Here is a 23,007-nt window from a genome sequence, read left to right as displayed (position 1 = left end):
AGCCGCATACTCAATGCAAGTCAATGGGGAAGTCACTGTTGCAGCTCTCGTTGCCATCCTCGACTGAGGTGAAACTGCAGCCCACATCCTGCTGGACCTCTCGGCTGCCTTCTATCCCGTCTCTCACTGCATCCTATGCACAAGACTTCACGATGCCGGCATCTGCGACAATGCCCTGGAATTAATCCACTCCTTCCACACCGGCCAAACACAGACTCAGACAACCTCCGTTCCTCTCAGAACCCAAAGAAATCAGCTGCAGAGGGCCTCCGGGCTCCTTCCTGAGTCCCACTCTTTTCAACATCTACATGGCCCGGATTGCAGCCATCGTCAGGACCCACGGACTCAACACTGCCTCCTACACCGACGACACCCAGATGATTCTCTCCCTCACCAACGAACCCACAGTCACAAAGAACAACTTTCACGACGAGATGAAGGCTATCGCCGCCTGGATGAAGAACAGCTGCCTCCAGCTAAACTCTGGGAAGTACAAAGTCCTCATCATGAGCTCCAACCCCCTCCACATGGGACGCCTGCTGGTGCCCCGCAGTACTTGAAACCCCTCCCCACATACCACATGCGCAACCTCGGCAACATCCCTCACCATTAGCCACCAGATCAACGTGGTCTCATCATCCAGATTCCACACGCTATGCCTGCTCCGAAAGTTCTTCAAGTGGATCCCCATTGAGTCCTGAAAGACAGTCACCCACGCACTCATCAGCAGCAGAATCGACGCACTCTACGCCGGCATCACCCAGAAACTCCTCAAGAAACTGCAGAACATTCAGTAAGCCTCCACCAGACTTATCCTCAACATCCCCGGCCACCTAAGAGACCTCCACTGGCTCCCAGTCAACAAAAGAATCAACTTCAAGCTCGTCACACACGCCTACAAAGTCCTACATGCCTACAAAGTCCTACATGACGCGGGACCGGTGTACCTCAACCACAGCCTCGCATTCCACGTACCCACCAGAGAACTCCGCTCCGCCTAACTGGCCCTGGCCACCGTCCCAAGTATCTGCAAGACCACAGCCGGCGAAGGAATATGCTACTTACCAGTATGCATGTAGAGCTGCAGAGCCACACACTTAGGATAGTAGATCGCCATCTGGTGTTGGGCTCGGATGCTTGCAGCTTGTTGTCGTCTTCGGAAGAAGTCTTTGGTCACGAGATAGGTGACTCCTCCCTTGGACTACAGTGCGCATGGGCATCAACTCCATCCTCAGATTGTTTTTCGCCATGATGGGAAATGATGGAGTTTGTAGAAAAGAGAGAGATGTCCATGTGTAATGTCTAAGTAAGACGATGCTGGAACAGATACAGGTCCCGGGGAGGTGGGTGGGCGTGTGTGGCTCTGCAGCTCTACATGCCAAGAACAGATGCATACTGGTAAGTAGCATATTCCGTTCGAGGCATATGAGCTGCAGATCACACACTTAGGATAGACTTTATAGCAGTGTCTCCCCTAGCAGTGGTCACCTGTATCGGTTGCAGCAGTTTGAAATAAAGTTTTAAGACAGCCTGACCCACAGAAGCTTGTTGCTTTGCTTGCACGTCAACACAATAGTGTTCAGTGAAAGTGTGTGTTGTAGACCATGTGGCTGCCTTACAAATATATTCTAAGGGAATTTTTTCTAAGAATGCCATGGAAGCCCCTATTTTGCGTGTGGAATGCGCTCTAGGGGGAACTGTCAGTGTGCATTTAGCCTTGTGGTAGCATATTTGGATACATTTAACTATCCACCTGGCTATCCCAGATTTGGAAATGGGGTTGCCTTTATGTGGTGGAGAGAATGCAACAAACAATTGTTTTGATTTGCCGAATGATTTAGTTCTGTCAATGTAGTAAAGCAGGGCTCTTTTAACGTCTAAGGTATGAAGAGCTCTTTCAGCTACAGAGTCCAGATTTGGGAAGAACACTGGTACCTCTACTGATGATGGAACGGAGATATGACTTTTGGAAGGAATTTCGGATTTGTTCTAAGAACCACTTTTTTGCGGTGTAATTGTAAGAATGGTTCTTGTATGGTTAAAGCCTGGATTTCACTTACCCTTCTGAGGGATGTGATAGCTATAAGGAAAGCCACTTTCCATGTGAGGAATTGTAGTTTGCATTTATGCAGAGGTTCAAATGGGGGTCCCATGAGCCTCGTAAGAACGATGTTTAGATTCCACACTGGAGAGGGTGGTAATCTGGGAGGAATAATCCTCTCAAGGCCTTCCTTGAAGGCTTTGATTGCAGGTACTTTAAATTGTGACAAATGTTGTCGATTTTGTAAGTAGGCTGCTAATGCTGCTAGGTGGAGACGTATGGATGAGTATGCCAGATTACATCTTTGCAAGTGCAGTAAGTAGCAAATGATGTCCTGGATGGATGCATCCAACGGGTTTATATGATTGTTAGTACAGTAAATGGCAAATCTTTTCCATTTTGCAGTATAGCAGGCTCTAGTGGTAGGTCGTCTGGCCTCCTTTATAATATTCATGCAGTCTGGTGGCAGGTTTAGGTAACCGAACTCTAGGACTTTAGGAGCCAGATCGCTAGATTAAGTTACCAAGGATCTGGGTGTCTGATTTCTCCATGGTTCTGGGTTAATAAGGACGGGGAGAGGTGCAGTTTTTGGTGTGGAACTAGTGAGAGTTCCAGTAGTGTTGGGAACCACGGCTGGCGTGCCCATGTAGGAGCCACTAGGATCAGTTTGAGAGACTGTTGCCTGAGCTTGCGTACCACTAATGGAATGAGTGTGAGAGGCGGAAAAGCGTACGCAAATCTGCCTGACCAGTTCATCCATATCACATTGCCCTTCGACTCCAGGTGGGGAAATCTGGCGGCGAAGGTTGGGCATTTTGCGTTTTCGTGTGTGGCAAACAGGTATATATGTCTGGTTGGCCCCATTGTTGGAAAAAGGGCAACAGGACTTGTGGATGTAATTCCCATTCATGGATCTGTTGATTTTGTCGACTCAACAGATCAGCAATTTGATTGTGAACCCCTGGAAGGTGTTCTGCAAGCAAGTATATGTTCTGGGGAATGGCCCATCTCCAAATGTTCTGTGCGAGCTGTGACAGCTGGAGAGAATGCGTGCCTCCTGTTTTTGTATGTAATACACAGCTGTCATGTTGTCCGTCCAGATGAGGACAGTTTTGTTCTGGAGATGTAGTTGGAATGATTTTAGTGCTAGGAACACTGCTAGCAGTTCCAGGTAATTGATATGGAGCACTTTCTGTTGAGTGGTCCATTTGCCCTGAGTGGTGTGTCCGAGGAGATGGGCTCCCCATCCTGTGAGAGATGCGTCGGTGGTCAGCACTATTTGTGGAAGAGGCTCTAGGAACGGCCGCCCTTTGGACAGGTTTATTATGTTCCACCATTTTAGAGATCGATGTGAGCGGCTGGCCACCAACACCAGATCTGTGACTTGTCCGTGAGCCTGGTTCCACAGACTTGCTAGACATTCTTGAAAGGGACGCATTTGAAGTCTTGCATAAGGTACAATGAAGATGCAGGACGCCACCATGCGTATGAGTTGCATGAACACTCTTGCTGGAAGAGTGTTGGGCTTGAAATTTTGCGATTAGAACTTGTATACTGGCTATCCTGGCTGGGCTGGGATATGCTAGGGCTTTGGAGGGGTTTATGGTGGCTCCCAGATACTGATGTATGTGAGAGGGTTTGAGATGAGATTTGGGATAGTTTATTGTGAATCCCAAGTTGTGTAAGAGTTGGATAGTTTGGTGAGTGTGTAGGACACATTTGTTGAATGACTTGGCTTTTATTAGCCAGTCGTCTAGATACGGGAAGACGTGAATTTGTTGTCTTCTGAGATGTGCTGCTACTACTGCTAGACATTTGGTGAATACTCTGGGCGCAGTTGTTACTCCGAATGGAAGGACTGTAAACTGATAGTGTAGTCCGTCCACCACAAACCTTAGGTACTTCCTGTGAGCAGGATATGGGAATGTGGAAGTAGGCGTCCTTGAGATCTAGTGTTGCAAGGAAATCGCCTTGTTGTAGTAGTGGGAGCACTTGTTGAAGAGTGATCATATGGAAATGATCTGAGTTTATGTACAGATTTAGGGGTCGGAGGTCGAGTATTGGTCTTAGCGTCTCGTCCTTTTTGGGGATTAGGAAGTATAAAGAGTATACCCCTGTACCCTGATGTTGTAAGGGAACTGGCCCTATTGCGTGTTTTTGAAGCAATGAGAGAACCTCTTGTTTGAGGAGCGCAAGATGTTCTGGTGACATGGAACGCTGCTTGGGTGGTATGTGTGGGGGGGGGGGGGGGGGTAGTGGTGAGTTCCAGGCAGTAACCATACTGGATAATTTGTGTTACCCACCTGTCTGTTGTGATGGAGTTCCAGACAGGTAGGATCTGTTTGAGTCTTCCCCCGACTGGAGTGGAATGGTCTGGGGGGAGAGGAGGAAAGTCACTGTTTTGTGGCAGGAGAGGTACGAGTGTTGGCATTTCCTCGGCCTCGTCCCTTGTTGTTGCTTCCTCTATATCCTCCTCTAAAGTATCCTCTATTGGGGGAGGTTTGTGTAGAGGGTTTGAACGTAGAGGAGGTATCTGCTCCCATATTCTTGGAGGCTCCTCTGTAGAAGGAGCATCGAAAGGAGCCACGTGGTTGTGGAGACTGTAATGCTCCCGTGGACTTAGCGGTCTCGGTGTCTTTTTTCATCTTTTCAAGTGCAGGGTCTACTGCTGGCCCAAATAGTTGTACTTGGTTAAATGGTTGACTAAGTATGGTAGTTTGTACCTCTGGCTTAAAGCCTGAAATGCGTAGCCAGGCATGGCGTCTAAGAAGCACACTTGTGTTTATTGCTCTAGAGGCGGTGTCTGCTGCGTCAAGCGCACATTTAATTGACGCATTTGAAGTAAGTTTTCCTTCCTGAATAAGGTCATTTGCCTGGGTCTTATATTGGTCTGGTAGATGTTGTAACAGATTCTCCAGCTGGTCGTAGTGAGCCCTATCATAGCGTGCTAGTAGGGCCCGAGTGTTGGCAATACGCCAATGGTTAGCGGCTTGTGCTGCTACTCGTTTGCCAGAGGCTTATAACAGTTTGGATTCTTTGTCGGGGGTGGTGTATCTCCTGTGGTTTGGGCGTTGGCACATTTCCTTGCGTTGGAAACGACCAAAGAATCCAGAGGGAGCTGTCCTTTGATGTAACAAGGATCTTCTGGGGCAGGCCTATATTTCTTTTCGATTCTTGGGTTAAGCACCCTGGCCCGGACGGGGTCTTTAAATTCTTCTGTGGCATGTTTTATGACCCCCTTTAATCATAGGTAAAATCTGTACAGACTTTTGTGACTGTTCGAAAGTGTCTAGTAGGAAGTCCTCCTCGGGTGTGTCAGAGTGCATGGTGACGCCATGGTAAAGTGCTGCCCTATTTAATAATTGTCCAAACCCCAGGTGGTCATCTAGAGGTGATGGTTTGGAGGGATATGGTGTAGGGTCACGCATATCTGGTAGAGGGTATGCCCAATCATCCAGTGGTACGGCATCTGGATCTGTGAACGGATCATTAGGATCACCCCCTATCCCTAGGTCATGGTCATCATCATCATCATCATCATCATCATCATCATCATCCTGTGGAGGTGGTGTATGTGATGGAGAGGGTAGAGGTAAGGGTAGTGTAGGCAGAGGGGGTGGGGTAGAAGGTCGTATGGGAGAGGAAGGAACAATAGGTGATGTTGCAGAGTCCTTTTTGTGGATAGGAACTGGGGCAGGTGTTGTGTCCAGTTTTCGTTTCTTACATGGCACCCCGGTGACATGTCCAGTTTTTGGATTAATATAGATCTTTTTCTGTCTTGGATCGGGATGGAAAAGTTCTTGTTCTTCGGGAACAGTCTTTGGCGCCGATTTTTTCGGTTCCGATCGAGGTTTTGGTTGATCGGTGGAGTTTTTGGCTTTAGGAGGTGTGTTAGAGTCCTTAGCCGGTGGTTTCGGTGCCGATGAAGGTTTGGGTGGCGATGAAGGTTTCGGAGCCGAAGTGGAGTCTTTTAGCTTGAGAACTTTCGGTGCCGGTTTATCTATGGGCCTAGATGTTTTCGGTGCCGAAGGCACCGGAGCCGGTTTTGGTGCAGAGAGGTTGTGTGTCTTCGGTGCCGAAGGTGCCGGTGGAACAATGACATGCGGCTTGCTCGGGCCCGAGCTACCGGAAGGCTTATGTTTCTTCGGAGCCGAGCCCAGAGGCGGGGCTTCTGAAGGATGTTTTCGGTCTCGACTGAGGCCAGCAGGCGAAGTCTTGACCAATGCCTTAGGTTTTGGAGGGGTTGGGGCAGTAGTACTCACGCGTTGCCCAGGAGTAAATAGGGTCGTCTGAGTCGTCTGCCTCGGAGAGGATTTGGAGATCCTCGGAATCTTCTTCCAGGACATCTGGACCCTCGTCAAAGATGTTTTCTGGTTCCGGAGCTGGTCTCTGTGCCATGATGTGGCGTCGAGCCCTTCGATCTCGAATGGTCTTTTTGGATCGAAATGCTGCGCAGGCTGGACAGCTGGACTCGCCGTGTTCCGGTGATAGGCACAGGTTACAGACCGTGTGGTGGTCACTGTGTGGAAATTTTGCTCCACACTGGGGCATTTTTTGAATGGCATCCTTTCCATGAGCCGTAGGCCTTATGGCGTGGATAGGTCCAGCAGCCCGCGTCGCCGGAATCGAGCCGATGAAATCGATGTCGAGTGAAGGTGCTTCGGTATCGTTGTGGAAGTTTTTGCGCTTTGAAAAGCTTGTAAATAGAGGTTTTCAACCGGAGCGGAAAAGTTAAATCCGAACCCAGTGGCGGAAAAAAACAATCTGAGGATGGAGTTGATGCCCATGCGCACTGTAGTCCAAGGGAGGAGTCACCTATCTCGTGACCAAAGACGTCTTCCGAAGACAAGAACAACCTGCAAGCATCCGACCCCAACACCAGATGGCGATCTACTATCCTAAGTGTGTGATCTGCAGCTCATATGCCTCGAACAGATACTTCCCCTACCACGCAGCATAGACCTGGAACCCCCTGCCTTTCCATCTTAGGCAATCACTGCCGCTGCCTCAATTCCGGACGGACCTCAAGACCTAGCTCTTTGACTGAATCACATCACCTTCACCGGACCAGCAGCCACCCAGCCCCCCAACACCTTAAGACCCTTACGGGTGAATAGTCACGCTTTACAAGCCATTGATTGATACTGCTCACCCAAACACTTACATACTGTTCACCCTTCATTCACACAGCTCTCACCATGCACTCAAAGGTGCACCGCTCGCCTAAACATACATACTGTTCACACTGCACTCACAGCACCATACGCCCTACACCTACACTGCTCAACCTGCACTCATACAGGTAGACCGCTTGCCATGCACTCACACAGCTCTCACCATGCACTCACACAGGCAGACTACGTGCCTACACTTACACAAACTGCTCACCCTGCATTCACACAGCTCTCACCCTGTGCTCATACAGGCACACCATTCACCCCACACTTACACACCGTTCACCCTATATTTCTACAGGCAGACCACCCCACTGCACTCACACACTATTCACTCTGCACTCCCACACTGTTCACCCTGCACTCACATAGCTCTCTCCCTGCACTCGTACAGGCAGTCCGCTCATCCTCCACTTACACACTGTACATCCTGCACTCACAAAGCTATCCTCCTGCACTCATACAGGCAGACCACTTGCACTGCACTTCCAAAATGGTCACTCTGCACTCACACAGTTCTCACCCTGCAATCATACAAGCAGACCGCTCCCCCTACACTTCGAACTGTTCAACCTGCTTTCACACAGCTCTAACCCTGCGCTCATATAGGCACACTACTCGCCCTACACTTACGCACTATTCTCCCTGCACTTATACAGGTGCATCGTTCGCCTAAATGTACACACTGTTCACGCTGCACTCACAGCACCGTGCGCCCTACACTCACACTGCACATACACAGCTTTTACCCTGCACTCATACAGGTAGACTGCTCCCCTGCACTTAAATACTGTTCCCCCTGCACTCAAATAGGCAGATCACTTGCCATGCACTCACACACTGTTTACCTTGTACTAGTCTCACAGAACTTTCACCCTTCACTCATACAGGCAGACTATGCCCCTAAACTTACACACTGTTCACCCTGCACTCACACAGGCAGACCGTTCACCCTACACTTACACACAGTTCACCCTCTACACATACAGGCATACCGCTAGCCCTACACTTGCACAGTTTACTGTGCACTCACACAGGCAGACCACTTGCACTTCACTTACACACTGTTCACCCTGCACTCGCACAGCTCTCACCCTGCACTCATACAGGTACACCATTTGCCCTCCACTTACACTGCTTACCCTGCACTTCCATACACAGCTTCTACCCTACACTCATACAGGCAGACCGCTAGCCCTAAACTTATACTGTTCTCTCTGCACTCACACAGCTCTCACCTTGCATTCCCACAGGCAGACCACTCTTCCTACACTTAGACACTGTTCGCCCTGCACTCATACAGTCACACCACTTGTCCTGCACTTGCACACTGTTGACCCTGCACTCACAGTTCTCACTTGGCACTCGTACAGATAGACCACTCACCCTACACTTAGACATTGTCCATCCTGCCCTCCCACATCTCTCATCGCGCACTCCTACAGACCACTCATCCTACTTGCACACCGTTCACCCTACACTCACACAGCTCTCATCCTCACCCTATACTTCACCCTGCAATCACACAACTCTCACCCTGCACTTGTTCAGGTGCATGACCTTTAACATATATAGTAAGCACACTAAACGTACATAGCGTTCCGCCTGCACTCACACAGCTCTCACTCTGCACTCAAACAAGCACAACACTCACGCAACACTTACACTGTTAACCCTGCACTCATACAGACGCACCTTTTCTTGTCCTACACTTACACACTGTTCACCCTGCACTCACAGAGCTCTTACCCTGCACTCATACGACCCACCGCTGCACTTGCATGCTGCTCACCTTGTACTCATGCACCGCTAACCTTAGAACCAACTCAGATATCAAGTGGAAGGCAGACAGCTGGTATGTCCCTAGCCTCTCCAGAGTACCACCAAGCACTGTTACCCCAATCATTTACCAGCTGACAGCACTTCTGCGGGTGACAACAGGCAAAGTATAGATAAGGCCGTTGCTGCCGTGATTTGGAATCTATTGCCAGAGCGGCAAGGCCACAGAAGCCTCAAGGGCTACCACTGACTGGGGTCTGATAATCACTAACCCTCTCCTCTTCCCCACAATGGTCAGCCATGCTCTAAAGTGCCAGGCTGCTACCACAGCAAAAGCAATCCCCCCTCCGCCTCTGACCCCATCCAGAATCATACGAGGCTGCAGCAGGATATGCCTCGACAAAGACAAGCCATCACTGCCTACTCCATGACCGACCCACTTTAGATCACCATCCAGACAAGTTTATATAGCTCCAAACTCTGGGATGGTAATGAACAGGAATTGCACATGTAAGAAGCAGACATGGAAACAGCACTTAAGGAGCATTTCGGAATTTTGTGCAGCACACTAGCGTGGCTGAGATGCAGACAATGCTCTAATCTTTGGTCACTTTACGCACTGCAACTCCCTTCCACAAAATGCCTAGCCTTGGAGCTGGGAATCAGGCGTTCTGTAAGTACTGAAATTATGAGCAAAGGTCATCCCTTAAAAGATCAATAATGGACAACAAACATTAGTATGAATTTACAGATGGTCTATGTAAGTAGCAGACAGGTGGCCATCTTAACCCAAATGCACGGATGGACAGACTACACCCTCAGCAGAGCTATGTCTTTAGTAAGGGGAACCCAACAATAGTGCAGTTGTAGCCAATAGCTAAACAGCATGGAGTGTTCCGCTTTCATGCTGCCATATCATCAGGTTTCAATTTGGCGGCCATCTTAAGGGAGGAAAAACCCTCCACCAGCCAACTGGAGCGCAATACAATCACTCTTTTGGCTGGGATGTCAAGCCAGACCTAAAAATGCCACTAGCCAAGTGAGAAGTACACAAATTAGCTCTGTGTCTACACCATACTTTTAGAGGAATTAACAAAGGCGTGGCCTGGGCAATACGATAATATGGTAAACGGGTCCTCAAGGAGAGGAAAGGATTTGTACACTTCTCATACATGACGGAGATGCAACAGGGAGATATGCCGGGGGAAAAATTAAAATATTGGCAAAGTCACCTCCACACTCCATGGATGGAAAGCGCTGTAGCAGACAACCAGCCTACTCATCTGGCAGAGCAATGAGATCGATAGGTTAGGAGAGTAGAGGCCAGATGTACGGCACGAAAAATAGCGCCGCGCAAATTGCGAGTCTTTTGCGACTCGCTATTTGCGAGGCACTATTTTGCATGTACTACATTGTGTTTAACAGCCTTCCAAAAAAAGCAACATCAAGCAGGGAAAAATCAGGGTTGGCGAGAGTTGGCATTGTCATTAACTATCAAGGAAAGTACATCTGCTCCATCATATACTTTCCCTGTGGCCTGGGATGTCTGCACCACTTATGCCATTCCTGGGAGTCTTGACAAATCTCAAATCCACCCCTACTTCAGGGTCCAGTGACATGAGCTGGAGGAGGGCTCCCAGATTCCAGAACGTTATCTTCCTAGTCCTTGTGGTTGCATAGATAATCGTCACAGTCAGGAGTCCCTGGCACTGATCAATAGACCAATGACTATCAAGCTCCCAGGTATAAAATTGAGTTTCCACACAACTCGAAAACAGCTATGGTAGAGTGTGAAGCATACATCCCCCTTTATCACCACCTAGGGGACATTTCGGGGGAACTGGCTCCCTAATCACTAACTGACCCCACCAGGTATCTCTGTGACTACCAGACTTGGACTCCAGTGAATGTCGCCAAAAAAAGATCTCATATCTACTGATGTCAAATGTGTACAGCACAACACTTTCAAAAAGTGTTAATGCAATCATTGCCAATAGGTAGACTTAAAAATAAAGCTTCAGGAACTAGGCCATTATGTGCTTGATGCCCCTATTCATAGAGTCAGTGATAGGACGGTGTACGTCTGCAGCCTGCTCTCTGAAGTTGGTTTTTGGGGCTCAGCTCACAGATTGAAATTCACCAATAGCCGGATGACACACAGCTATATTTGTAAGTCTCATCTCTCGAGACATCCAAAGCCTCACAGGCTGCAGCTCAACCAGACGAGACTATCCAGCACCTACCAGAAGATCAACACCAACACCCAAAAAAAGAATACCTTCAATTAGTCAGAGAACTAGTAAAAACTAGCCAAAGATGGCTCAACAACATGAACCCTGATGGATTCGGACCACAACACCAAGTGCTTAAGAAACACTTCAGAAAAAAACAAGAGGGACTGGCACCAGATCCCTCTACTTAAGAAAGATAAACCATTCCTCGCAGAATAAGGCTTCAGAACTGCCCATCAAGCCATTGTACTTCCACATCTAGATGATGGCAAACCCACACTCTGCAGGCAACCAGACTCCACACTATCCTTCCCTTTCCCTCCTACTTGGTACAACATGCCTCATTGAGGGTCTGGAGAAATATGACCACAGCACCCCAACTATGATGGATCTCCACTGGCTCCACCTGCCGGCCTTCCCATTGTTACAACAAGCTGCAGCATTTACAAAGCCATCATGACCAGCTCCCTGCCTACCTGGCTGAGAAGCTCACCATCTCCAGTGAGGCTTGGCACAAATGCAGCCAGGACACCATGAGGATGGAGAAAAAAAGATAAAATATAAGGTAACAGCCTTTTTCATCTATGTACCCAGTACCTGGAATAAAATCTGTATTCATCATGCCTGCCACTAGCCATCTCTAATTTTGGCAAGGTCTGAAAACTCACCTATTTAACGAACACTGCACCATAATGCCTCCTTTCATACGCCATCTTTGCCTTTGACCATGTACAGCGCTCCGATGCCTTTCGGCTATGTTTGTGAAATATAAATATCACGTACAAACAAATGTTAGGAGTGCAGAGCACCGGAACTGCATACATGTACAGGGGAGGATGCATAAAACTGCTGATGCAGAAAAGGAGATCTCAGGTCATAAAAAGGTAATAAAACGTCAAAGTACCTTGGATATCAGGAGTAGCAAAAATAGCAGCCACTGTATAGTATAAAGTAAAATTAACCAGGTGTATTGTAGCAATAAGAAGGCACTTAAAGAGCTGAAGCAGATGGCCAAGCTAGACAATATAAATGCAAGCAGCGAATGCGCGTATGACACAGCCAACAAAAATACTGCATGTACCTTAAGACGTGTCAGGAGGAAGTGATGTGACGTGTCGGAAGTGGAAGATTCCGCAGCAAATAAGATTCTCAACAGCTCAAGAAATTACAGCCCAGACCTTTTGGAGGTACTGTCAGTCAGAGTTTATGAGTGGTCTAGGAATTTCTTTTATGTGAATTAGTGGATGAGTTAATGTGTCGAAAGAGGTTTCTGGTTGGTTGAGTTTCCAATACTATGCCAGAGACTGGAGTTTTTTACGCATACATCACAATTGTGTGTCAGATTTATCATATCTGAAAGAAAAGTGTTGGCTCCTTTCAAGAAAGAAAACTTGAAAAGCATTTCTACAGGACAGTTTTTGGTTTGTCCCACCAAGAGATCTTTGGTCAGAGGTTCAGTGTTTGAAAGAAATAATCCCAAAAGTGGATTCAGCTTTAGAATCTGTGGGGGCATAGGCATTGAAGAAACTAATGATGTATGCCAGCATGAAATATAAGTTGCATAAATGCTCTACAAAGTGGTGAAAAGTTTGCAAGAGAAGCAGAAGATGCACAGGGGAATTCTTCAATCCTCCTACACCCCTTCCAGGCCTGCTTCACATTCTTGTAAGGTTTGCTTTGGTCATAGCTCAGCTTTTGCCAAGTAGCCGGCCAGATATCTTAGAGCAGCCCCTGTGAAGGGATTTTTCGATCAAATCCACCCTTGATGGTATTATTCAAGGATCAAGAATTTACCATGAGCCTCTGAAAACAGAAATGTACTGTTCTCTACAACGTTTGGACAGGTTTCAGTTATCAAATTATGCACTTCGAAATGAAACCAACTATTCAATCTTGTAAATTGAGCAATACATCTAAGACTGACCCATAATATCCATCTTGTAAACAGAGATTTACCTTTATTGGATGCACCGAGGTCTTTGAGGTTTCATGCTTGAATGGTCTCTTGATGGGAGAGCTATTGTTTTCCTCTTCAGACTTGAAATCATTTTGCTCTAGGTAGAAAATAACATAGGTCAGTCACCACTTGTAATCCCACATCAGTAATTAGCACATCACAGGAGATTATGTTAAACATCATCACTGGCATAACTTACAATGAAAGTTTGGACTTAATCCACTTGCTCACCCAGACCCAGCAAATTATATATAAAATGTCTAGTGGCAAATGAGTACATTCTATAATTCAGCTTTAAAAATACAAAGAATTTGCCTTTTTCAAGAGGGAAAACACATGAACTCTTCAATGGATGCAGTTATAAAAAGAGTAGCTTTGATGCATCACCGGCTGAAGCAGCGCCTACGTGCTGGACTTTGAAAGGGTTTGTCTAAATAACTAACAAGAATATTGGTCAATATTTGCAAAACAAAGTCAACCCATGCTGATGCCATTCGTACACGATGCAACTCATGGACATAAAAATCCTGGATTACATTATAAAAGGCACAAAGAAGTTGCAAGGCCCCTTGCTGCGCTGTCCTACGCCAATGTGAAAGGGTAGGAATGCACCGTATTTAAGCAATGCAGTGCACTCCTGTCCTTTCCCCCTGCACTGCCGCCAGTGCCAGCCTAGTGCCAACTTAGGCCGCCTTGCACCATGGTGCAAGGGTGCCTTCATTGCAAGTAGGATTATTTTTGTGTAAGATGGGACACCTTCCTGCACAAAAACAATCCTAAGAGGAGTTTTCCTCTTTCCATGTGTGCTTCAGAATGGAAAGTGGAAAAAACGAGGAGTAATAGACATTTATTCTCATTATGCCTCACCTCGGAAGGCGTACGGATTTAGCTCTTCCTCAGGGTTTCTTATCTTTGTAATTTTGGGGCAGCGTCATATTCCATGGTGTTGCATGGGAAAACCCACTGCAATGCCCATGGAATGCCTCCTGGGCGCAGACTAAGGCGACGCAGCGAATTGCACGGAGTCACCTTACTCATGATTTATGAGGCCACCTAATGCCACGCAGGGTGGCTTTGCGTGGCTTTATAAATCAAAATGAGAGCCCTGCGTCTCGCATGAGCCACTTTAGGTGGTACAAAAGTGACGTAGGGCTCTCATAAATAAACCCCTAAGTCTCTGGCTCAGCTTCACAAGGTTCTTTTTTTTTTTTTTTTTTTACACCCATGGGTGACAAGTGAATGTGAAAGACGGGTCACTGAAGTCCCGCAGAACCCCTCCCAATATATAAATAAGGTGGTGACAGTGCTTTTGGGTTACTAACAAAGAGCAGTGGTAATCACAACAATCGCTCATTAATGATTTACACACTCGTGAAGCCTAGTAACGGAATTTGCATTTCAACATATTTATTTTAAGATTGTTATTTTAAAATGCAAGGATCTAGTGCACATAATATTGCTAACAGCACAGAAGATAATAAAAAGCACCTAAGCTTTTTAATACCAGTGAAAACAGGGTAACATCACAATGCATAGCCCTCACACCCTCACTGTGCTATCTCTAAGCATTAGGCTTTTTCTAGCAGATGAATAAATAATAAGCCTTAGTCGTACCAGGACAACAGTGTTTGTCTGTTTGGAATAGCTGGTCAGATATTTTGAGCAAAAGGCCAAGAGTCAGGAGAGAGTGTCTACGAGAGAACACAATCCGGGATGACAGAATTAAATGCTTTAAAGAGTTTCGGAGAGACTTGCTTGTGGCTGTTCGGTCGGGATGGAATCTGGGGCCGTGTATGTGTATATATATGTAAACCTGGGCGATGAGTACGGGGGACTGGGGGAGGCGCTGCGGGATTCCAACCACGCTGCGGGTGCGTCGGGGGAGGTGTGTCGCATAGCCGACTCCGTCCCGGCCGGAAAGCCGTCATTCAGAGAGGGCAGGACTGTTCCTACTGCACCAGGAGCAAGACTGATTGGCATATACCAGGGTCTAATCTGAGGTGGCATGGTGAGCAAAAGAGTGATAGGTTGGAATGCTACCCCGAACAATTGTCAGTGGTTAGACAAATTGAAAATATTCCTCCCATCACCTTTGGTGTGTTTGATGCACACTGGGCCTGCTATGGTGAGGACTGCTGCTGCTGCTGCTGCTCCTAGAACCCTGTAGCAGTTGAACGCAAGGTCCCACCTGCACTTGAGAGTAAGGTACTAGCAAGCAACTTGCACCTGTTGTAGCCCTCGCTGGTCAACTAGAGGACCTCATTAACTTCCTGGCAGTAACAAGGTGCCAACCCCACCACTCACAATGGAAAGGCCTGTGCCCGACTCAGACCCTAAACACCCAGGCTTGGATTACAATGGCAGCAATTTGGCCAAGCTGGAGAACAACTTATCACTCGTGGGCTGGCTATGCCCCAGCGACCCTTTGGGTCATAAGCCCAGCAGCCGGATTGCAAGGGTCAAGAAACACCACCTGCACATACGGAAGTGGAGTTTCAGCTATCCTGGTAGTTTACGGAGGTCACTGCCAGAGAGGTGGAGGAGAAGTGGGATACACAGTAATCTTGCTGCCCCAAATGTAGGCATTCTTCCAAGGGCATTTTGTGACTAGGAGAAAAGCAGCTTTAGCAAGAACTCCCAGATCGGTCTGGGCACTCCTCTCTGTTACAAATAAGGAAAACGCGAGAGCATGCCCCAGCTCAATTCAGGGCGCTTAAAATTTGATATCGGACGAATCCAGTAATGGGAGAAGACCAATCAATATATAAAATACCAACATGTGCATGACCTGCCAACACTGATAAATACCGGAGTACAAGCATGTAATAGACATATTGATAAGCTATTTCCTGGCATTTCTTCTGGTAACCTCACTTGAAATGCTTGGATGGCCACTAGTGACAATCCAGCTAAGGGTGCTTGGAGTGAAATGTGGACATATGCGGCCACTATTCTACAGTGACCAAACTTATCAGTGACTTCGGGGGGACTTTCCCTGAGCAGAAGCAACTCTTACTACAGGTATAGTTAGAGACCCCTGCTATAACGTTTCTTCATGTCAAATGCTGCCTAGAGGTCTAGTGTTGACAACACGCCTATCCCAGTGCAATTTGTGAGCGGTGAAGAATGGAATGTTTAGTCCAAAAATTGTATAACTAAAGAAAGACAGCACACTTCAGTAGTTTAGCCAAATAAGGCAGTTACTACAGGATAAAGTTTTGCGGTGCGAAAAGTACTTAAAAAAAAATAAAAACAGGTGTGCAACCATTGAAAACAGTTGTTGATAAGGAAGGGTTTACAATCACTCTCAGAACAGCCGCATCTGTTACTAGGAGGTTTTTTTTATAAAGTTTTGCATGAGGCTGATCCCATGAAGAGGCCATGGAAGGTTGGAATCTACAATGAACTGAGAAGTGTCAATAGCAGAAAGGGACCGGAAGACAAAGATTCAAGGTGGGAAAAGCCAACCAAGAAGTCACTTGAGAACTGCTCTTCCTTCAGATGGTCTTTCAAGGTCGAAAAATCGTAGCAAATGTATTTACAAAACAGTGAGCAAAAGCATTGCATTTATCACCAGATAGGTCCATGCCACACTCAGCCGGTGAATTCTTTAGCGCATTAATAGCAAAGTTGGAAAAGGAATACCCCCCAGCCCCACTTGAACAATACCTCTACTCAAGTGAACATGTGAAATGAGCAATTATAACCTACCTTAGAACAGCAGACCTCAGCCTTTCACCCTCCTTCCATCTATATATGCATTCATCCTTTCATTTTCATTCATATGTCCACCTCTCCTTTACCTCATCTATCTATCCATTTTTCTGATCAAACATCCATTGTTTTTCCATCTGTACATTCATTCACTCTTCCTTCTTCCATCCTTTCAGCCATCTGTCTATTCGTCTATGCTTGCTCTATGAACCTTTCCACCGATTGATCGTTTCACTCTTTGATGCATTCTTTCACGTCTTAATCTATTCTTCATTTCACCATTACATCCTTACATGAACTCTTTCTTTCAACATTCCTCCCTTTCACTCTTCCATCCTACCGTACACCTTTTCCGTCTACTTTCCTATCACTTTCCCCAACTCCTCCTGTTCTTTACTCTTAACCCATCTATCTTTATTTCTCATGCTTATATTCTCTTAGTTGCTTTTCTCACATGCTCCCTTTTTCTATTTGTAAGAACGTTATTTATCCCTAGTTCATCATTTTTCTATTTTTATTTCGTAAAATTTTCATATCAGCCATGCCCCACAGCCCTATGTCAAATTGTGCGTACAGAAGAAGTCCATAAATAACAAATTCATGTTTTAGTGGGACCCAGTTCATCAATCTAGCACAGCTCCCGCTTAAGTTGCAAAAGTGGGGAGTTTCCTACGCCACTGAAAGCTGGTTTAATGCTGTGGAGACCCTAAAAACAAACAGTTGGGCACATTATTCTGTCTTACAGTAATAAACCTATGTACTTAAAATACTTCTTTGAAACCATGACCTGGAGAAGTCCTTCTTCCTAAAAGTAAATCTAGTAAAAACACAAATGCAACGAATCTACTCTTTGGAAATACCCTTGCCAGTCTATGAATTGCTCCTTCAACACTCACCTCAACATCACTCCCAGAGTGGTCCCATCTGCCACATCCCGTATAATCACTATTAACCAAGATCTCATTAAGGTACCCAACATTCAGAAACTTGCCTAAGCTACCTCTTTCCAAATATTCCTACTAAAGAAACTAAAACTGACTTCAGAGCCCTGGTGCCCAATCCAGTCTCTCACTCTGGTGGGGTAGGATTCTACTCCAAGGTCCACCAAAACCCATTTTGGCTCTGTTCAAAGCCCTTCCACATACAGTAATTGGCCTTCTCAGAGGTGCAGTAAATTCAGATTACAAAGATTCTCCAGATACCTAAAGTACGACCTACGCACCTCAGGAGGTGAACACTAGAAGGAAAGCACCACACCTGCAGGAGATCCCAAAAAGACAAAGAGCTAAATGAGTTTGAATGTCAAGCTTTAAGAATTTAGCACCAACTCCCAGAGAACCTAAAACGGACCCATAATCTACATCCATTCCAAACATCCCTAAAAAATCCACCTTTTCAAATTAAAACTAGCTGTGTAGACACTGCCAAATATACATTTATTATAGATGCTCCTGCCAACTATAATGAGCCAAGATTACTGTTCTTTTTAACTATTACTTGTAAAGTGATGCGCTGCTCTTGTGCAACGTCAGTTCTACAGAAATACCTTTAATGAACAAACGGTCAGACCCAGGCGTACCTGATGGCAGCAGAAGTCGAAGGTGGCCCTTACACGGCTACAAGGGAAGCCAGCTAACTCACTTGCACCGTGGCACGAGCTGAAATGCCTCGGGGGGCATGAGGCAGACTTCTTGGATTCTTTGACAGTTGCTTTTGAGATAGCTAGAAATTTTACATACCGAGGACTTGGCTTTAACAGGCTCAAAAACTTCTTCGGATCTCTAAAAATCCTTAAGCATAGGTTTGGAAAACAGTCAAGCAAAATGTTATTAATAATAATTGCAAGTAGGACCGTGTAGTTTCACAGCAAATGCGGTTTGCAACAAGCCAGGGTTTTTCAAAAGAACAACTGATAAGAGCCTTCATGTGCTTTGCAAACCATGGATGTTTGAGCAGGCTGGGATATGATTCCACGAGAGAGGAACAATAGCAATTGTGTCAGACCTGGAGCTAGACCAGCACTGTAGTGAAGTGTGAAACACTACGAGGTCATTGGTCAATTAAAAATAAATAAAAACATCTGCAGACCAGCCCATCCACAACAAAGAGCTGAATTCTCCTTATATTGCATCTTCAAGCGAGTGTTTCACAAGCCAGTCAAGTTCATCCCACATTTAAAGATTATACTCGGCTTTGTCCTCGTCTGACAGGGTTGAGTAGAGAGCCACATATCCTATCTATGGTGGTTTCATTACTTGAACGCTGCACACCAGTATTTAAACACCCAGGATGATGGTTGCCTCTGGGCCAAGCATTTCAATACAATTTACAGCCTCAGTTTTATTGTTTCTTTGGCTAACGCTTCAACTGATTGCGAGGTCCATATTTTGCCTGTTTCAAGGAACCGCATTTCAATTACATTTCTTTCTAAGTAATTAAGGAACCCAGGGGTCCATGACACATTCCTAGGGGGTCCGCAGGCAGCAGTTTTAAAAACACTACAAAGTTCCTTATACAATCAGCAGTTTTTAGGCAGCAATAAAAGTGTCAAGATAACGCCGGTGATTAATGTACCTGCTGTAGAGATGGGGGTTTTGTCCAGTGGCAGCTTTGACTCATCTTAGGAAGCGCTGGTGGTTAATATGCCTGCTGCAAAGAATGTCTACCAGGCATTTTTTTTAAAAAACAGTATTTTGTTTTGTGCATAACTCAGTGGGTTCCTGCTTATGCCACAAAGATTCTTTTGTTATTGTGAAGTTCACAAGTTCCAATCGTAGTCTAGCACAGTGTGAACTGTCATCAAAGAGCTGCATGCAAACTGCAGGTTACAAGTTAGTAAGTTATGCTATTTCCCAGTCTTTTATTATCCCAATGCTGCTAAAAAGGTATGTTTGGATAGAAATAAAGCCTATTAAAGTCAACGCTAACCCCTGTGTTATGTCCTGAATCCTGAGTTTGTGCTTTTTCCAGACCAAGCACTCTTAAAAAATGACTACCAGTATGGATGACATGTGAATCCTACACCTTGTAGTCCCCTTTGCCTTATGTAACACTTTCTATTCACTGATTTACACACAAACGATTCACTGTCTCTCTCTGTGTGTGATGTAAAGTGCTCCGACACCCTACAGGGTTATGAGAGGTGCTATAAAATAAATTAAATACAAGTGACAGTTGGGCTATGGAGAGATGAGAGGCATTGTTGGAGGGTAGTAGTGAGGGAATCATTGAAGATTGTCAATCATTGAAGATTGACAAAAATATTGTTGTATCCTGGTGCATAGTAAGGTCATTGTTTACTATGCTTTAAAAGCTAATACAATTTAATTTAGAATGACAAATGTGTTATAAAATGCACCATTTTCCCCCAACTTTTCTTGGGGGAGAGCTCCCCAAAGCCCCCTTTATAGTGGTCAGGCTCACTCGCTGCACTTGGTGTGCACTGTACGAGGGCTGGTCTGATAACATTTGCCAGAGCAGCTTGAGGTTTCCAGTCCAGCCGTGGAAGGAGCAGAAGCCTCAGGCTGTGAAATAAAACCATACAATGAAACGTTTGTTGCGAGATACAGCATCAACCTTCCCATTAGGATTTTTCAATTTTTGCAAATATTTTAAATATAAAAATACTAAAATCTTCAGTAATTAAAGTCTAGTCTTTGTTTGATGTGCACACGTGGTTTTTTTTTACTTCGAATTTCAGTTTTAATGTTTGAGATTTAAATCATACAAATTGCTTGGGGGTCCCTGGATTCCAGTAGTGACACAATGGGGGTCCTCAGGAGTGAAAAGCTTAGGAACCACTGCTTTACATCGTTAGAAAACAAACAGCTCAGACTTTAATAGACAAAGATAAAATAGTCAATGAAGACATGACATTCACATAAGTTACTAGAAAGCATGGAATAGTGAATTTACCCGTAAAGTGCTGGCCACTAAGGTAAACAGGCCCAGAACCAGACGTCAGCCGGAAGGGGACTGGTGGCGTGAGCTCACGTCCGCCAAGATGAACCTAGAAAACAAAAGGAAAGATCGCTCAATACACTGCGCTGCACTAGGGATTAGTACATTTCAAAGCCTGTAAAAACAAGAACCTAAACCAGCACATGTGGAAGGAAACATTAACTGCACTGCAGAAGCCATTTTAGGGTAGCATTATGTATAGGCACAACACCTCTATTTGATGCACTCAAATGCTATCCACGTGGCTAGCACGCTACACCGAGTTAGGTCAAATTATACAAAAAACTTAAATGTAAACCTGAACAAGGCACTTAAATATGCAAGGAAAAGAATGAAATAAGATGTCTGTGATTAAACATCATACAGTCACACACAGAGGTAGACGACATTCAACAACATATTCAAACATCAGCACCTTTAAATACAGTGGAAAATGTAACCAGGCATCACAAATGAAGGACTAAACAGACTTATCTATACATGAGCCCTCTGCCAAATGCAGCTCAGTCCATGAAAAGCCCACAATGTCAAGCCATGGCACTTTCTCCATCCACAAGTGCACGAGGTAAAAAGCGGTTTCAACAATATTTCTAGGGTTCGTTACTTGAAAATAAATATGGCCTAGAGTCTAGACCAGATAGACCACGACCTGCGACAAACATTCAACAGAAGAGGTCTCCAGGTTGGTAGCACTGCTCCCCAAAAAACTCCATTTGCTGCCAATGCGCAAAGTCATTGGGGTAAGTTTCGGACATCTACATACATTTGCATGTGGATTGAGTGGGCCATTCTGTGTATTTCCACGTTTGTAAATTTGTGTCTTTTTAATTGAATTACACACTTACTATGAAGATACTTCTCCAGCTATTCACACCACAAAATTAACATCAGGAGCAGAGGAGAACAAATGGGACAGCGCTCCTTTGACTGACTCCCTCGTAGCCTTTCACCACCCGGGTGCCCGATAAAAAAGAAACTTCAATCAGTATTCGCCTTGCATGGCTGAATAAAGCATATTTGTAAATATCTCCATTTATTATATGGGTAATTCAAGTGATATGAGAAGAACATGTTTTGTCGTTAATCACAGGTTCCGTGTATCCTCTCACATACCATCAACTCTATGAAGTAAACAGCTAGTCTCGTCTCACTACTGGGCAATCAAGGGATGGGTTCCCTTTCAACAGAGTTGGGTAGGTGAGAGTCTGGTACATTCTGTCAGCATCACTAGAATTCATGGGATCGGATACAGTCTGCATATTGTTTGGCAGACCATTGTCAGCCCATCAAAGGGGCACAGCCTTAGGAGACAGGCCAATGAAACTGTGGGTTCATCAGAAGAGGGACCTGAGAGACTGCTGCAGTACAGCTTGTCTGACTAGCACCCAGCTCTGCTCATGAGAGGGTTTCCATTTTGGCACAACCCAACAAATGAGATGCAAATGGCAGACAATCAGCACCTGCATGGGCTTAGCATCTCACTGGAAATCGCCTTGTGTCCATGTGCCAAAGAGACATACCAACTGTGAGAAGTTGGCCTGATATGTAGTGCTCACTATTCTAGTGATCACTGTGTATCATTCCAAACGACCCTTATTGATGATTGGTTGTAAGTCAACCTTTTAGACCAGCTATCCTAGTAGCATGGATACGAGCAGTCTTAGGCTAAACTCTAGAGGGCGTGTTAAGCCAGCTGTTTACCATCACATATACCCCTTGAACACCAAGTGAAAGGACACCACACAAGTTGTTATGAAAATAAAAGGATATTTATTTATAACAAGACTACCCTGGCTCTTTATGAGTCAGGGAGCTAAGCACACTACAAAACTCTTAGGAAAATACTTCAGTCGCACAATTTACACAAATGCCCGAGGGGCACGAGAAACCATCTACACTAACAGTGAAATGCGAATGGTTAGAGTCTGGAGGTACTGATTCCGGAGTGATCCGATCAGTGGGACTAAACGAAAAAGGAACTGGACACTTGTAGAGCGAACCTGCGATGGAGCACCGAGATGCTCGAGTTACCTAGCCCGGAGGCTGCGGCTGCGTGAAGTTCGTCAAGATGTCGGGAGTCCTCGTGTAGTCTCAGGAGCCTGAAAGAAGAAGTTGCTGGCAGGCGACCAGTGACGATGTTCAGGGCGATCC

General features: G+C 45.7%; 1 protein-coding gene across 3 annotated transcripts in view; it reads right to left on the bottom strand.

The window, feature by feature from the left end:
• LOC146863473 (uncharacterized) overlaps window positions 1–23,007 on the bottom strand; it is a 336,901-nt gene that overhangs the window by 253,173 nt on the left and 60,721 nt on the right. For all 3 annotated transcript variants that reach the window (XM_085642897.1, XM_085642899.1, XM_085642898.1), the window contains exons 4-5: window positions 20,812–20,905; window positions 13,182–13,279 (exon numbers count right to left, since the gene is read on the bottom strand). In XM_085642897.1, coding sequence (XP_085499023.1) covers window positions 13,182–13,279; window positions 20,812–20,905 — 192 coding nt within the window. The remainder of the gene's footprint in view (window positions 1–13,181; window positions 13,280–20,811; window positions 20,906–23,007) is intronic.

The sequence above is a fragment of the Triturus cristatus genome, chromosome 2_2, assembly GCF_964204655.1.
Source record: "Triturus cristatus chromosome 2_2, aTriCri1.1, whole genome shotgun sequence".
Classification (NCBI taxonomy): Eukaryota; Metazoa; Chordata; class Amphibia; order Caudata; family Salamandridae; genus Triturus; species Triturus cristatus.
The sequence above is the reverse complement of the archived record's forward strand: the minus strand, read 5'-3'. Positions and strand labels throughout refer to the sequence as shown.